At 45.2% G+C, this 17505-nt stretch overlaps 1 protein-coding gene across 1 annotated transcript in view; it reads right to left on the bottom strand.

Annotated features, from left to right (window-relative positions):
* The window catches only part of LOC115473286 (thyroid hormone receptor beta-like), a 120112-nt gene that overhangs the window by 39826 nt on the left and 62781 nt on the right, over positions 1 to 17505 (bottom strand). The window contains exon 5 of the mRNA XM_030208150.1: positions 15586 to 15733. Within this exon, the coding sequence (XP_030064010.1) occupies positions 15586 to 15733 (148 nt within the window). The remainder of the gene's footprint in view (positions 1 to 15585; positions 15734 to 17505) is intronic.

Raw genomic sequence — 17505 nt, forward strand, 5'->3', positions numbered from 1 at the left:
AAACTTGCTAGCTGTTTATGCAGCCACAGCGAGTCTGACAAGCAACTCCCCAAAGTGATCTATGGGGCCGATATTCAGACAGCAAGAGGGATAGCCAAGTCCTGCAGTTGGCATTCAGCCCGGATATTCAATGCTGGGCCATTTCTGGTGATTGACATTAAATTTATTTTTGGCCAGTTTAAACCAGCCACAGATATTCCAGCTCTTTAAGTGGCCAAATGTGGCCACTTATAATATCCAGCTATGCGGTGAATATTCGGGGATAGCCGGTAATATATCAAGTGATATAGCCGGTTATCTCCTGGCCGCTACATGGGAATTTCACCAAACAGCCAGTTAAGTGCCATTTAACCGACCAGGTGCAGTTCTGGACGATTTAATGGTTTTCAATTTCTGGTGGTATATATTTAAAGCACCAGACAAAAGTGAGCTTACCAAACAGAAAAATAAAAATAAATAGGACCCATACCTCATCAGTCAGAACTATATAGTAAAAAAGATGAGAGCATTTAGAAAGGATATCTAAAATTAGCATTTAAAACAGCAGTACATAAGAAACGAAAGGCACACTTACGAACTCTTTCTCCAGCACACTCTGCAGCACAACTTGCAGCTGTGGTGAATCAGACAGACACTTTCTCATAATGCCTTTTAATGCTTAGAGCACAAGTCAAAAGTGACTTTACTAAACCATTAGGAAATCTCCTTCAGTTCATAAGATGACACTACAAACTTCCTAGCTCTCTATGCAGGCATTGTGAATCTGACAAGCAGTTCCTCATAGTGTTCTATATATTTAAAACACCGGTCAAGCAAACAAGAATAGATCAAAATAATCAAGAGCTATACCTCACCAATCAGAACTATATAGTAAAAATAATTAAGAACTAAAAAAACAAGAACCTTTAGAAAAGATATCTAAAAGCAACACCTAAAACGACATTATATAAGGAATAAACGGCACATTTATTAGCTATCTCCCGCTGAATTTCATCAAATTAGCCAGTTAAGAGTCTTTATCAAGCCGCAAAAGTGGCCCTCAATGCAGCAATGCAGAGAAAGCCCATTCGCTTTGAATGGGCTTTGTCAGGATTGCCGCCTGGGAACTGCTACCGTGGCTTGATAAAAGAGACCCTAACAGGCTTATTTTCGAAAGAGAAGGACGCCCATCTTTCGACACAAATTGCAAGATGGGCGTCCTTCTCACAGGGTCGCCCAAATTGGCATAATCGAAAGCCGATTTTGGGCATCCTCAACTGCTTTCCGTCGCTGGGATGACCAAAGTTCACAGGGGCATGTCAGAGGTGTAGCGAAGGCGGGACTGGGGCGTGCCTAACACATGGGCGTTCTCAACCGATAATGGAAAAAAGAAGGGCGTCCCTGACGAACACTTGGACGACATTACCTGGTACTTTTTTTTTCTTACGACCAAGCCACAAAAATGTGCCCTAAATGACCAGATGACCACCGGAGGGAATCGGGGATGACCTCCCCTTACTCCCTCAGTGGTCACTAACCCCCTCCCACTCTCAAAAAATTTTTTTTTAAATATTTTTTCCAGCCTCTATGCCAGCCTCAAATATCATACCCAGCTCCATGACAGCAGTATGCAGGTCCCTGGAGCAGTTTTAGTGGGTGCAGTGCACTTCAGGCAGGCGGACCCAGGCCCACCCCCCTACCTGCTACACTTGTGGTGGTAAATGTGAGCCCTCCAAAACCCACCAGAAACCCACTGTACCCACATGTAGATGCCGCCCTTCACCCCTTAGGGCTATGGTAGTGGTGTACAGTTGTGGGGAGTGGGTTTTGGGGGGGGGGGGGTTGAGGGGCTCAGCACACAAGTTAAGGGAGCTATGCATCTGGGAGCAATTTCTTAAGTCTACTGCAGTGCCCCCTAGAGTGCCCGGTTGGTGTCTTGTCATGTCAGGGGGACCAGTGCACTACGAATGCTGGCTCCTTCCATGACCAAATGGCTTGGATTTGGTCGTTTCTGAGATGGGCGTCCTTGGTTTCCATTATCGCCGAAAATCGGGGATGACCATCTCTACAGACAACCTAAATTTCGCGATTTGGGCGTCCCCCACCGTATTATCGAAATGAAAGATGGACGCCCATCTTGTTTCGATAATACGGGTTTCCCTGCCCCTTCACCGGGACGTCCTGCGAGGACGTCCTCAGGAAAACCTGGGCACCCCTTTAGATTATGCCCCACTAAGTGCCATTTAACCAGCTAGGTGCCATTCCTGGGCAAATAGTTTTCAATTTCGGGGGGGGGGGGGGGGTATATATTTAAAGCACTGGTCAAAAATGAGCTTACCAAGCAGAAAAATAAAAATAAATAGGAGCCATACCTCATCAATCAGAATGGCATAATAAAAGAGATAAGAACTTTTAGAAAGGATATCTAAAATCAGCATTTAAAACAGGAGTGAAAGGCCCACCTACTAGCTTTCTCCCCAGCACATTCTACAGGACAACTTGCAGCTGTGGTAAGTGAATCCAACAGGCACTTTCTCATAATGCCTTTTTTATGCTTAAGGCACAGGTGAAAAGGTAAAAGTTCTTACCTGATAATTTTCTTTCCATTAGTCCCAACAGATCAATACAGAGACGAGTGGGTTATGTCCCCCTACCAGCAGGTGGAGATAGAGAGAACTTCAGAGGTTTACTATATGTGGACATATGCAGCCACTTCAACCTCAGTATGATCGATACCAAAGCAGAGGAAGAAGAATAAGAAGACCGTAATGTGAGCCCTCTCCTGTCTCTATACAGCCTAAGCAGGCTTTACCTCCACCGCTCCTGCCGGAGGAAACATCCAAAGCTCATGTCGCAACGTTCTTGTTGAAATACTTAAAGGCCCTGGAAAAAAGAGGAAGAAATACTTCATGAATAATCACAATGGGCGGGTCTCTGGATTGATCTGTTGGGACTAATGGAAAGAAAATTATCAGGTAAGAACTAATTTTACCTTCCATAGCGTCCCACAGATCAATCCAGAGATGAGTGGGATGTACCGAAGCAGTCCCAAAGCTGGGTGGGACCACAGAGACAGACTAACCTGTAACTTGCAACGCCAAAACCAGTCTCCCAAAACGTAGGCAGAAGAAAAGTGAGGCCCTAGAGACCTCGATATCCTGATCTTGTGCTCTAAATCCTCACCAGGAACAGTTGAGCCTACCAGAAACCTTAGCACTGAGGAAGGCCCACCAAACCAAGGAGGAATACGGTCTTGAGCTCCAGAACAAAAAATAAAAAAGGATGACCCCTGTCGACAAGGCCAGTCCTGAATTCTTGAGACGGGACCAGTCGAAATGACCAACTTATAGCGGAAAGTCTGACCGCTGCTCCATTCCACACAAGAGGAAGCCTGACTACTAATGCTCCAACAGATCCCATTTTCTACAGAGCAGGGCAGCCAGAGATAGCTCTCAAGACTCTACAGCCAAAGCAAAGTCCGAGTGGTCTGCCCGTGAAGGAGCAAGACCCAACTGCCAGTCACTAAAATCGGAGACCTGACCCCGGCTGACTCCACATGAGGAGGCCATGGCTCAAATTGCAATGCCAGAACTTCAGTTAGAGATGGGACCCAATGCTATCTCTAGCCAAAAATAAAAATGTTTACTCGCCCAATACAGAACTAGGCTTGACCACCGAGACCGACATGACCGCAAGTCCCTGATTCAACCGTGAACGGGAGGCAAGGAAACCTTCTCCACCCCCAGCTAAGAACCAGTGTAGCTACAGAGATGAAGTCCGGCTCAATGGTCAGAGACGGAACAGGGACTCCCTGCAGAAATGGGCAAGGAATGCTAACCAGAGGCAAAGGCAATCCTAAACTCGAAGGGAACCGAATAAGGCCCATTCAGTCGAACTTGGCCCCCTGAGACCTCTGAGTGAGGCCAGAAACCCAGAAGGGAGTAAAGGAATGGCTCTAGAGAAGGAACTCCAGTCGTGTTCTAGAAGTTGAAAGCGGCTCTACCCTAAGGTAAGGAGCCAATGCTGAGTTCTAGATGGAGTCAGTGGCAACCCCCAAGACAGGGCAAGGCATGTGACCAAGGCAAAGCGAAGAGCAGCAGATAAAGACGGAAGCAGGTGGGATGTACGAACGGCCTGGCCCGACAGCCAAAAGTGGAGAAGCCTCAGGAGGGAAGGGCCTGGAGGCAGAAACAAGGCCGGTCTCGACAGCTAGAGACGAAGCTCAAAAACCATCATCTGGAGACAAGGCAATTACGACATCCATCCAAATAGATAAGCGCCTCTAAGGAAAGAGACAAGAGCCGGTGGGGGGAGGTGGGGCTGGTGGTTGGGAGGCGGGGCTAGTGCTGGGCAAGACTTCTACGGTCTGTGCCCTGAAAATGGCAGATACAATCAAGGAAAGGTATACACAAAAAGTAGCACATATGAGTTTATCTTGTTGGGCAGACTGGATGGACCATGCAGGTCTTTTTCTGCAGTCATCTACTATGTTACTATGTTACTATGACTGTTTCCCAAACAAACAAAAGGAACCAAGTCCCTGCCTCTAGGGAAGGAGCAGAATAATGAGGCAGCTGAAGGCGCCTCTACCAGAATCAGAGCAAGGCTAAATACCCCCACATGGGGTAAAGGCCCAACCCCACCAAGTAGCCAGAAGGCTCGACTAAGGGAGGTCCTGGCAACCAGTGTCAAGGCAAGAGCTGGAACAAGTCTGCCCTCCAGAGGTGGAAGACTCGACCTCAAGAAACAGGCAAAGTTCAAAACCACCGTCCGAAAGCAAGCCAGGCCCCCCCACTCAGCGATGAAGGGAGGCTCAACACTGATGCATGCAGACGAGGCACGCAGTAAGACTCTATATGCAGAGACCATGCAAGGCCTGACATTCATAGACAGAGCACGGTCTAACGTCCATAGGCAAAGCCAGGCTGACTACTAGAGATGTAGCAAGGCCTGACGTCCAAAGCCGAAGCAAGGTCCAACTTCCAGGGACCAATCAACGTTTACGACCAGAAACAGCGAAAGGCTCAATTTCGAGAGGCAGTGCTAGGCCGGACGACCTGTAGAACGAAGATTAATGCCCAGAGAAGAAGCAACACAGAACGTCCCAAAACAGAGCAAGGCTCCACGTCCCAAGACGGAGCGAGGCTGAACGTCTAGAGACGGAACAAGGTTCAATGTCCAGAGATGGAGTAAGGCGTGATGCCCAAATACAGAGTAAGGTGTGACATCCAGAGACAGAGCAAGTCCCTAAATCCCTAGACGGATCAAGGCTCGCCGCCCATAGACGGAGCAAGGCTCGCTGTCCGGAGACGGAGAAAGGCCCGATGCCCGGAGACGGAGCCAGGCTCTACGCCCAGAGACGGAGCCAGGCTCTACGCCCAGAGACGGAGCCAGGCTCGACGTCCAGAGATGGAGCCAGGCTCAGCATTCAAAGATTAAGCAAAGCCCAGACTGAGTAATGAAGGGGAAGGAAAGAGACAACAGCATTCCTGACCTCCAAGAAAACTGACGGAACAGAGCCCAACGACCCGCAGTGGTGCAAGGCCTAACATCCAGAGGAAGAAAGCTCAACACCCAGATTTTTTAAAAAAGGGGTTCTAAGTGACTTGCCCCAAGTCACAAGGAGCTGCAGTGGGATTCAAACCTAATTTCCCAGGATCAAAGTCTGCTGCACTGACCACTAGGTCTACTTCTCCACTCTTTAGAGACAGAGCAAAGATTGATAAAAAGAGTCGGAACGAGAGCCGAAGACCAGTGCTGAAGCAAGGCTCGACTCCCAGAGACTGAAAAAAATCTGATGTTCAGCCACCCAGTAAGGCCTGTCTGCCGAGACTGAGTGAGACCTGACCCTCTGTCAGGCCCAACACCCCTTACACTGTGTCCGGCTCAAAACCCAAAAAATGAATCTCATCCAGGGTACCCTGTGGGACCACAGAACAAATACTAAGTTGCCACCCTGCAGAAATCAAGGAGACCATAAGGATAAGACAGGGATGCTGGAAACCTCGGCAGCCGGAAAGCAGGCCCATGCAGAAGGGCTGCCACGCAGGGCACAAGGAAACATGAAACTGCCCTGTAGGACCCACCCAGGGAGCAGGTAAAAGAACATCGCGTGCCGCCCACCAAGAAGCTTCCCAAAGACCGCCTGCCAGAACGGCGTACAATGATGGTACGGGGATGCAACCACCCCATGGCTAAATTTGTACCTGTTGACCAGCTGAGACGGCAGCCCGCCAGTGACAGGGTAGAAAGCGAAAGCTTGCAAGCAAGGACAGTAGTCTACCCACTCCACGCAGCGGGAAGCACTGACCCCCCCACAGCAAAACAGGCTACGCAAAGGAACCATACTGCTGTGGAGCTCATGAGTTGCAGGAAATCCCATGAGCAGAGAGATAGACAACAGCCCTGAGAACTGAAGCAGCCTGCCATCAAAAACTGCCAGGCAAAGACTCCAAGGGGCAACTGTGTCGCGAAGATTCCCAGCAACTATAAGTACATAAGTATTGCCATAATGGGAAAAACCAAAGGTCCAACAAGCCCAGCATCCTGTTTCCAACAGTGGCCAATCCAGGTCACAAATACCTGGCAAGATCCCCAAAAAGTACAAAACATTTTATATTGCTTATCCCAGAAATAGTGGATTTTCCCCAAGTCCATTTAATAATGGTCTATGGACTTTTCCTTTAGGAAGTCGCCCAAACATTTTTAAAACTCCGCTAAGCTAACCGCCTTTACCACATTCTCTGGCAACGAATTCCAGAGTTTAATTACACGTTGAGTGAAGAATAATTTTCTCCAATTCGTTTTAAATTTACTACATTGTAGCTTCATCACATGCCCTCTAGTCCTAGTATTTTTGGAAAGCGTAAACAGACGCTTCACATCTACCCAATCAACTCCACTCATTATTTTATAAACCTCTATCATATCTCCCCTCAGCCACCTTTTCTCCAAGCTGAAGAGCCCTAGCCGCTTTAGCCTTTCCTCATAGGAAAGTCGTCCCATCCCCTTTATCATTTTCGTCGCCCTATGTGTGCCCTAAGGAACTGCAGCGGCTCAAAGCTGACAGGAGGCACTAGCAAGGACAGCACAACTACCACGTCCACGCCGGAAAAAGAAATGCGGGAGACAGGACCGCCGGAGCCGCAACACTCAAAGCGCCAAACCCCCCCTCCAGTCACGGCGGGGAAACCAGAGACGTTGCAGAGAAGACCGCGAACAGACTTACATGCTAGAGAAGGGAATAGCGGCCGGCGGCTCACTATTGCTGCGATTGCCTCCCAATCTCCTTGAAGCAGGGAAATTCAAAATGGCGGCTGTAAGAAAGCAAGAGCTCCCGAGCCTGCCAAAAACAACAACACTGTCCCAATTCGGCTGCCCCCTGTCCCAGACTGCCCAGGCCCCGTAGCACCCGAAAACGAAAAACACTCAGAGCGGGAGGCAACCTCATAAACCATAAACACAGAAGAACTCACTTCGGCAGAAGTAAAGGAGAAAGATCCTCATATGGTGCAGCATGATCCCCACTTCTGTAGTGCTTAGAAATTTCTCAGTTTTTTTTTTAAAGAGGTAGGAGTACAGGCTCACAGCGCCAGTCACCAGGGACAGGCGATAGGGGAGGGAGGGCAGGGGAGGGACCTGGCACCACCAGGTATACCCCGCACTGGCCAGGCAACACCAGGACCCCCAAGCTCAACTAATCCTCTGGGAACAGGCTAGGAGCAAGTATCAATCCAGAGATCTGTACAGCATATGTCTACCCACCTCATGAGACAGAGAAAATACTGAGGTTGAAGTGGCTGCACATGTCCATATATAGTAAACCTCTGAAGTTCTATCGCCACCTGCTGGTAGGGGGACATAACCCACTAGTCTTTGGATTGATCTGTGGGACACTATGGAAGTGATTTTACCAAGCCATAAGGAAATCCCCTACAGTTCATAAGGGATGACAGTGTAAATTTGCTAGCTCTCTATGCAGCCATAGTGAGTCTGACAAACAACTCCTCGTGGAGGCATATTTTCAAAGCATTTAGACTTACAAAGTTCCATAGCAACCTATGAAAGTTGGTAAGTCTTTGAAAATGAGCCCCTATATAGTTCTATATATTTAAAGTACCAGTCAAAAGTAGGCTTACCATGCAAACAAAAAATAAAAAAAAGAGCAGGAACCATATTAGATCAAGCATCCTATGGTATGTTTCTTTGCTCTTTGTTAAGTTTCTCAACATTTAATAAAGACTTCTACAACAAAAAAAAAAAGAGCAGGGACCCACACCTCATCAATCAGGACTATATAGCCAAGAAACAAAAAATGTTAGAAAGGGTATCTAAAATCAACAATTAAAACATCAGCACATAAGGAGTAAAAGGCACAATACTAGCTCGCTCTCTCTACACTCTGCAGCACAACTTGCAGCTGTAGTGAACCAGACAGGCACTTTCCCATAATGCATTTTTATGCCTAGAGCACAGGTGAAAGGTGACTTTACAAAAAAATTAAAAAAAAGCCTAAAAGGTTCCCAAATATCTCATTGTGCCACATAAAAATATACCTCATCATAAAAAATTATATATAAGGGGCATAGCCAGACCTTTGATTTTGGGGGGCCCAGAGTTAACATAGGGGGGGGGGCACTAGGCATATGTAGGTGTGAGTAGTGCTTGGTATGCTCCTAAAATGCCTTACAGTGCCCTTGCTCTGCCCACCCCACTCCCGGCAGCCTTACTACACTAGTTTATAGTGTAGCCCTAAAATGTATTTAAAATCCTTAATGTTATTCTCACTTCTAAGGATTTGTACTGCTGCAGTCACTCCTTGCAAAGATATATGTGTGTAATGTAATGTAGTCTCACGTGTAATGTAGCCACCCCTGCTTGTTGTATAAAGTTAGTTGTTAGTGGCTTATTCTCCTGCAAACACCTCCTTCCTTTCTCCACCAAGCTTGGTTCCTTTGTTTACCTACTATCATTTCTACTATCTTTGTCATGAAGGGTCAGCTAGGGTATGACCTGTCTCTCCAATCAAGGACTGCCAGTGCCCTCTGTGACCACCTCTGCTACCTGATCTCAGGCTCTATTCTTATTGGGTCCTTCTTTTTCTCTCCCCTGGACGTGTGTATGCGCGAGCTCTTCTCAAGTCCCTGGAGTTCCTGGCAGTGTTCCTTCCACCCCCTTCTCCTTATGAAGGAGCAGACAAATAAAGGATTGTCTGTCAAATTACTTTGTGAAGTAACACTAAATCCTGCAAAGAAGCTTCTCAGAGCCTAGGTAAGAAGCTTAACAGCACCAATTCTGAACACACAAATATCGGTAACTATACCTTTAAAAAGGCAAAAGTGAATATACAGAACCAGAACCACAATATGCTTCCTAATGGAAAAACCAGAGAAGTCAGACTCCTATGACTCCATGCACAAATTACATGCCAGAAGAATCTCTCACTTTGGTCACTCACAGAACATAGACCAATCCTCACCAATTACAGAATAAAGGACCAAAATTAGAAAAGGAAACACTGAGAAATCACATTCTCTGTAAGCAGTACTGCACAGGAGAAATAAAAATAAAAAGGGATTATCTACTGTAGGGAGCAAAATACAAGATCACTTTCTACCCCAAAATAAAACACACAAATAAATTATCTGGATAGCCATGAAAAATTAAAATCTTGTGGGACAACAGAGACCTCTATTTTCAAAGTACCAGACTTACAAAGCACTTAGACTTACAAAGTTCCTTAGTAGCCTATGAAATTTTGTAAGTCTTAAGTGCTTTGAAAACGAGCCCCATAGTAACCTATGGAACTTTAAGTGCTTCTTTAAGTACTTTGAAAATGAGCCTCAGTGTCTCCAGCCAATTTATTAGTGGAATATAACCACAGACGCATGACATGGTTGCATATTCAATATGGTAATACTAGAGCTCAGCTAAGGAACAGGTTATTTTGCGTTAGTCTTCACTGGACCAAACTTGCTTTCTTTGTGCCATCACCATCCAGCTAGATAGGCAGTGTCTTAAAAGGTGGAGGATAAAGGATTTTTTTTTTTTTAAACATTTATATCCCACATTATCCCAAGCAAACTCTGGTTCAATGTGGCTTCCATTTGAAAATACAGCAAGACAGAATAATAGAATTCAGTTATATCATGGGAGCAAACAGATGGGTATATATGCTAATCTCTGCTTTGTTAAATGTTTCAGATATATCCAACTGGGCATTTAAAAGTCTGTCCTTTAACGATGCCGTATGATCAGAAATCATAGCCATATGTATAGACATGAACACACCACCAGAACAGGCATCCATACAAACATTGCAAAAGTAAACAACTTCAACAGAGTACATCCAAAACTTAATTTTTATTTTCTCATTTCAATCTTCCAAAATTCTAGACAGCAGATGAACAGATCAGTAGGACCCAAACAGTCCAAAACAAGTAAAGTCAGAAACAACACAGTTTATACCTAATTGTTCAACCACCCTTAGGATTCACCTTTGGGTTTAAAATGCAAAACCACATGCATGTAAGGACTGGATAAACAAATTAAAACAAAATTTAAAGCAAATGTCCTTAATATGTAATACTTGGTAGCAATAATGAAGCAGTGATGGAATATTCACATAGAAAGCAGCCTGAGCCAACAGATTTATTTTCCACTGAGCATAATTAACTTTGTATGAACTTGGTGGCTAATAGTGTGCTGAACTGGACAATGTTGGCACATTTAGACTGACTTAGTCTGGACAGAACTTCTGTATGAAGGACGCCCTTCAATACCTATCTGTGAAAAAGTAGTAATTAAAAAAAAAAGCAAGTGCATTTTTAAAATATACCACTGCATTCCACAAAACAAAACTAGCAAGTTCCTACTGCCATCTTTTTCTTTTGATGTAGGCACAGGAAAAAAAAGATGTTCAATGCTGTCAGGTTTCAACCTAATTAATGTTTTTTTTAAAAATTGTACTTATAAATAGTAAGTCTGTTTATAAAACACCTGATTCTCATAACTTGATGTCTGTTTTGGTGGCCCTATACTAGGTGAAAAGTCTTCACCTAGTAAATGGCCATCAAAACAGACATCATGTTATGAAACATCTCTGCAGGAATACAGGAAGTCCCTATAGCCAGCCCTCCAAATGAACACACTGATTTACAGTTTAAAACCAATCACTACTCTAACAAAACGAAACCAATGTATTTTCTGTGTACATCCCCATGCTGCACAAAGCAGCATGTTTAAAAATATGTGAGATCAAATAAAAATGTTACCAACAATAAAGAACTGCTCTGATGATATAGGGAGAGTGTCTAACATCACAGAGCTAGGGGGGGGGGGGGGGGGGGGAGCAAACTCCCACACCCAGTACCACAGTGACAAATTCAATTATAGTCCAGCGAACTGATCTGTGACTCATAACACAGTTCAGACAGATGAAGCACACACAGGGGAGCTTTTGGATGGTAACTTAAACCTCCCTGGCCACTCCGATGACATAGGGAGAGCGTCTGATGTCAAGGAGCTGGGTGCGATAGGAAGCAGGAATGACAAATTCAATTGTAGTTGGCGAACGACAGAGTGGCTTATAGGTTTACTTGCTTTGTTTTGCGTGAACAGGGAAGACTGACAGCTGAGCGGAGGAGAGGAAAAAGGAGACTTACATTGGCTTCAGCTTTTTAACGCCGCCTGTTCTGGCTCCTTGCATCGCTGCCCTTCTTCAATTTTCCGGCCCGCCAACAGCGTCAATTGGATAAACACATTGCCTTCTGCGGCCTCGGAAGCTCTCCCTCTGTTGCAGCGTCCCGCCTATGTGGGACAGGAAATTGTAAAAGAGAGAAAGCTTCAGAGCCGCTAAAGAGAGTGTGTTTACTTTACTGAAGCTGCTAGCTGTTTGAAAAATTGAAGTACAGCGGAGTAGGGAGTGGGAGGACAGCCAGTAGTGTCAAAACACAGGCACTTGACTGACCACCAGGGTTGGGGGGCCTGGGGCTAGAATTGGGGGGCCTGGGCCTCCCATAGCTACGCCACTGTGATTGATATATATATATATATATATATATATATATATATATATATATATCGAAAGCTACATACCTGTAGAAGGTATTCTCCGAGGACAGCAGGCTGATTGTTCTCATGAATGGGTGACGTCCACGGCAGCCCCTCCGATCGGAGATCTTCACTAGCAACAGCATTTGCTAGCCCTCGCGTGCGCATGCACCGTGCGCATGCGCGACCGTCTTCCCGCCCGAACGTGCTCGTATTCGTCAGTCCAGTACATAGCAAAGACAAAGACCAGGGAAGACACAACTCCAAAGGGGAGGCGGGCGGGCGGGCGGGTTGGTGAGAACAATCAGCCTGCTGTCCTCGGAGAATACTTTCTACAGGTATGTAGCTTTCACTTTCTCCGAGGACAAGCAGGCTGCTTGTTCTCATGAATAGGGTATCCCTAGCCCCCAGGCTCACTCAAAACAACAAACATTGGTCAATTGGGCCTCGCAACGGCGAGGACATAACTGAGATTGACCTAAAGTCAACTAACAGAGTGCAGCCTGGAACAGAATAAAAATGGGCCTAGGGGGGCGGAGTTGGATTCTAAACCCCGAACAGAATCTGCAGCACCGATTGCCCGAACCGACTGTCGCGTCGGGTATCCTGCTGAAGGCAGTAATGCGATTTGAATGTGTGGACAGATGACCACGTCGCAGCCTAGCAAATCTCTTCGATAGTGGCTGACTTCAAGTGGGCCACTGACGCTGCCATGGCTCTGACACTATGAGCCGTGACATGACCCTCAAGAGTCAGCCCAGCTTGGGCGTAAGCGAAGGAGATGCAATCTGCTAGCCAATTTGAGATGGTGCGTTTCCTGACAGCCACTCCCCTTCTGTTGGGATCAAAAGAAACAAACATTTGGGCGGACTGTCTGTGAGGCTGTGTCCGCTCCAGATAGAAGGCCAATGCTCGCTTGCAGTCCAATGTGTGCAGCTGGCGTTCAGCAGGGCGGGTATAAGGACGGAGAAAGAATGTTGGCAAGACAATTGACTGGTTAAGATGGAACTCCGACACCACCTTCGGCAAGAACCTAGGGTGAGTATGGAGGACTACTCTGTTATGATGAAATCTGGTATAAGGAGCATGAGCTACCAAGGTTTGAAGCTCACTGACTGTGAGCTGAAGTAACTGCCACCAAGAAAATGACCCTCCAGGTCAAGTACTTCAGATGGCATGAATTCAGTGGCTCGAAAGGAGGTTTCATCAGCTGGGTGAGAACGACATTGAGATCCCATGACACTGTAGGAGGTTTGATGAGGGGCTTTGACAAAACCAAACCTCTCATGAAGCAAACAACAAGAGGCTGTCCCGAGATCGGCTTACCTTCCACACGGTAATGGTATGCACTAATCGCACTAAGATGAACCCTTACAGAGTTGGTTTTAAGACCAGACTCAGACAAGTGTAGAAGGTATTCAAGCAGGGTCTGTGTAGGACAGGAACGAGGATCTAGGGCCTTGCTGTCACACCAGATGATGGCTAATGGCACAAAAAAAGTTAGAAAAAACCCGTACGGAGGGCGAAAAGGCCACGCCCGACAACGAAAGGAAATTTACGGGAAAAAACTTGACGAAAGCGAAGTTTTTTTTAAAAACTAAGAGACACACGACGGAAAAACAAAACCTGACACTTCCAAACGGAAGAACGCGGCAAAAAGACGCGAGGGGTCTCCTTGGGGCACAGACCGACCGAAAAACAGCCGTCCTGAGCCGTGGAAAAAAAGAAGACTGACGAACATGAGCACGTTCGGGCGGGAAGACGGTCGCGCATGCGCATGGTGCATGTGCATGCGAGGGCTAGCAAACGCTGTTGCTAGTGAAGATCTCCGATCGGAGGGGCTGCCGTGGACGTCACCCATTCGTGAGAACAAGCAGCCTGCTTGTCCTCGGAGAAATATATATATATATATATATACATATATATACATACATATATATACACACATAAAAAACTCCTCAATTCCATCTTAAGTGTGCATGTTTTTAAACTAATTACTTATTTTATGTATTATGTATGTTTATACGTATTTATTTAACTACCCATAATCAATACGATATTTATGTCCTTTATTAGTGGTTTTACATTTAATATTGCTGTTTCTTTATTTGCATGGTCTTATTATATGTTTATGGTATTATGTAGTCCCTTATGTACTTACTTTTATGTACTTGTTTTAAATGATTTAATACGCATGGAGGGACATTTTCGAAAGAAACATCTAAGTCAGAATTTGGACGTTTTACAAAGACGTCCAAATTCTGAACCGGGAAGAAGGTCTTTTTCGAAAAAGATGGACATCCATTTTTTGTGTTCGAAAATACCATGGATGTGCTGTGATATGGATGTCTTTGATTTTCGGCCATTTTCGGGAAAAAAAACCGTCCAAGTATAAAACGTCCAAAGTCAAGCCATTGGGACGTGGGAGGAGCCAGCATTTTTAGTAGACTGGTCCCCCCAACATCCCAGGACAGCAATCGGGAACCCTAGGGGGCACTGCAGTGGACTTCATAAAATGCTCCCAGGTAAACATCTCACCATTGCTCCCTTACCTTGTGTGCTGAGCCCCCCCCCAAACCTCCCAAAAACCCACTACCCCCAACTGTACATCACTACCATAGCTCTTACGGGTGAGGGGGGCATCTATATGTGGGTACAGTGGGTTTCTGGTGAGGTTTGGAGGGCTCACAGTTTTTTCTCCATAAGTGTAACAGGTAGTGGGGGTATGGGCACTGCACCTACAACTAAACTACTCCAGGGACCTGCATGCTGTTGTAATGGACCCAAGTATGACATCTGAGACTGGCAAGTAATGTTCTTCATCACAATTTTTGGGGTTGGGAGGAGGTTAGTGACCACTGGGGGAGTAAGGGGAGGTCATCCCTGATTCCCTCCAGTGGTCACCTGGTCATTTGTGGCACCTTTTTTGTGCCTTATTTGTAAGAAAAACAGGTCTAGCTCAAAATGTCTTAAGTTTTAGTGCTTTGTTCCAAGTCTTAGGAATGCCCAAGTCCTGCCTTGAACACGCCCCTGGTACGCCCCCTTGAGATTTGGATGTCCTTCTGATGGACATCGGAGAAAGATGTCCAAAATGAGGTTTCGATTATACCGATTTGGACGTTTCTGTGAGATGGATGTCCAAATGCTGATTTATGTCACTTTTTGGACGTCCATCTCTTTCAAAAATGAGCCTAACAGTGATTTTATACGTTTATTAACAGTCTTTTCTGCTCCTGATACAGCCTTGGAAAAGGCGAAACAAGGCCTGTGTTAGCACTTGGGTTATTTATCTATTATAGTGAATAAAATCCTTTTACATATAAGATTTTCTTCAGCTCTGCTTCTTTGCTTTTACCACCATGGTCAAATGTGATCAAAAACCTACTAACACTTAAGTATATAATTAATTAGAAATATTTCTAATTGCTAGATATACATATTCAAGTAGAAGAAAAATAGCTATAATTGTGCTTTCTGAATGTGTATATAACCCAACTTCATCTATCAACAGGCAGTTAAGAAAAGGTAAAATAAAGCCATATTTAAGCTGCTTACAATCAGGTGCCATGCCAAGAGCAATGCACTTTTTGAAGCGACATTCCTGGCATTGGTTTCTTGTTACTTTATCTATTACACATCTCCCTTCATATTTACAGGAATAGCTTGGATGGAGGTTTTTCTGAATAGTCCTTCTGAAAAAGCCCTGTAAGAAAATTTTGGACAAATTAAAAGAAAAGTCAGTATTTAGAAGCATACCTGGCTATGAATTGTTTAATAAAATGACACTTGAATGGAAACAGAAGAACAAGTATACTTTTCTTATTCTCAAAACTCAGAAGTGATCATTGGAAGTGTGTCAAATTATTCATCAGATTTCAAAAAACAATGTCAAGGTTTCCACCATGGTATTTTGCCACATGAAAATTCTAGACCAAGAGAACCCAAGGGACTGAAACCCCAAGGCCATCCCTTTGGAATGGTGTCTAACAATATTTGAGATGCACTATTTGGGTTAATCTCACTACGTTTGAACACTGGCCTTCCTGCATTTATGGGAAACATTTTTAAAAAATGTAAGTTGATGTATATACTTATTTGGAGATCATATTACCATCCAATACATGATATAAATAATGTTCGTATGTTGAATATTGTAAGCATGCTATCTTTCTCTTTAATTTGAGAGTGTGGTACACTGGAATCCCGATATAACACACCCCACAATATCATGATTCCTCATAAAACACGATCATGTCTTGGCTCCCCTGTTTTACATACAGCTCCTTTTGCAACAGATCATTTTTTTGCTTCAATTGTGTTCATGTTCTATTGACCCTGCTATAACGCAACACTGCATTTCAAATGAGGGGATTGTGTGCCATTATCATATAGAGGTTTGAAGGGCATCCCTCGAGGGATGTTTCACAGGGCACTATACCTAACTTTGCAACATGCAATGATATATACAATCAGTGTGGGGTCTGGCAAATGCAAGGCTATCCATTTACGTGGCAACTTGTGTTCTCACAGCCCTCTGTGCTCAGTGTACTGTTCTCCTTGCACACTTCTTTATCAAGTACATGCGTGTTGAACTGTAGCCCCTCAGTGCAACGGATGTGGGTTTGATTCCCACTGTGGATCTTTCTGGTTACAGTTTTATTTACCCTGCCATAGCTGCTGCAATGTGCTTGATAGATGTGTGCAACATGCTGGCTACTTTTATTTTGGACACAGGAGGGTGCTGTGCAACATCCCTTCCATTCCTTCCTTTCTATGTCATTTCATAGATTTGGGTTTGGCTGCAGCACATTCTAGTGCATATGGGGGTTGCAGGCACACTGTAATGAGAGTAGCTGCATACTCAAGCCTTGATCTAGGACACAGCTGTTATAGGGGTGCAATATCAGTGGAACTTACATCGGGTCTTAAGGCGCTCCCTCATACAATGGATGAGGCCTGGGTTTTCCTGCTGTGTCTTCTTGTATCAGAGCCTGAGCGCCTCAAGATCCCTACGATTGCTGAATTGTCTACAAAACACAAGTTGGTGGAGACAGGGTTCAGGTGATGGGCCTTCTTGGCATTACATACATAATTTTATTTTGATATGTTGTGCAATGCTCCTCACATATTTTTTTTTTTGGGGGGTGAGGGGTCTGAGGGGGAGGGTATACAATACACAGGCACAGGTGCTATGTGAGCTGAGGTGGCCATGGAGACAGAGGATGGCATGTTGGCCTTTCTGAGGAGCATGTGCACTGTTGCAGGGAGGTGGGGGATGGGCAGTGGGGTAAACCAGGTGTGCCACTGGGTGGCTCAATGTACTCTAGTGAGTTGCTACAAACGTTCTCATCGGTATGCAGGTGTGGGGTAGGATGCTGGTGCTGGAGAGGGGGAAAGCAGTCCAGATATTCGCAGCCCCTCACTTTAGCACTGAATGGTTAATGGAGGAGGCCCCATAATTACTTGTCATTGGAT

Source organism: Microcaecilia unicolor, chromosome 1 (assembly GCF_901765095.1).
Source record: "Microcaecilia unicolor chromosome 1, aMicUni1.1, whole genome shotgun sequence".
Classification (NCBI taxonomy): Eukaryota; Metazoa; Chordata; class Amphibia; order Gymnophiona; family Siphonopidae; genus Microcaecilia; species Microcaecilia unicolor.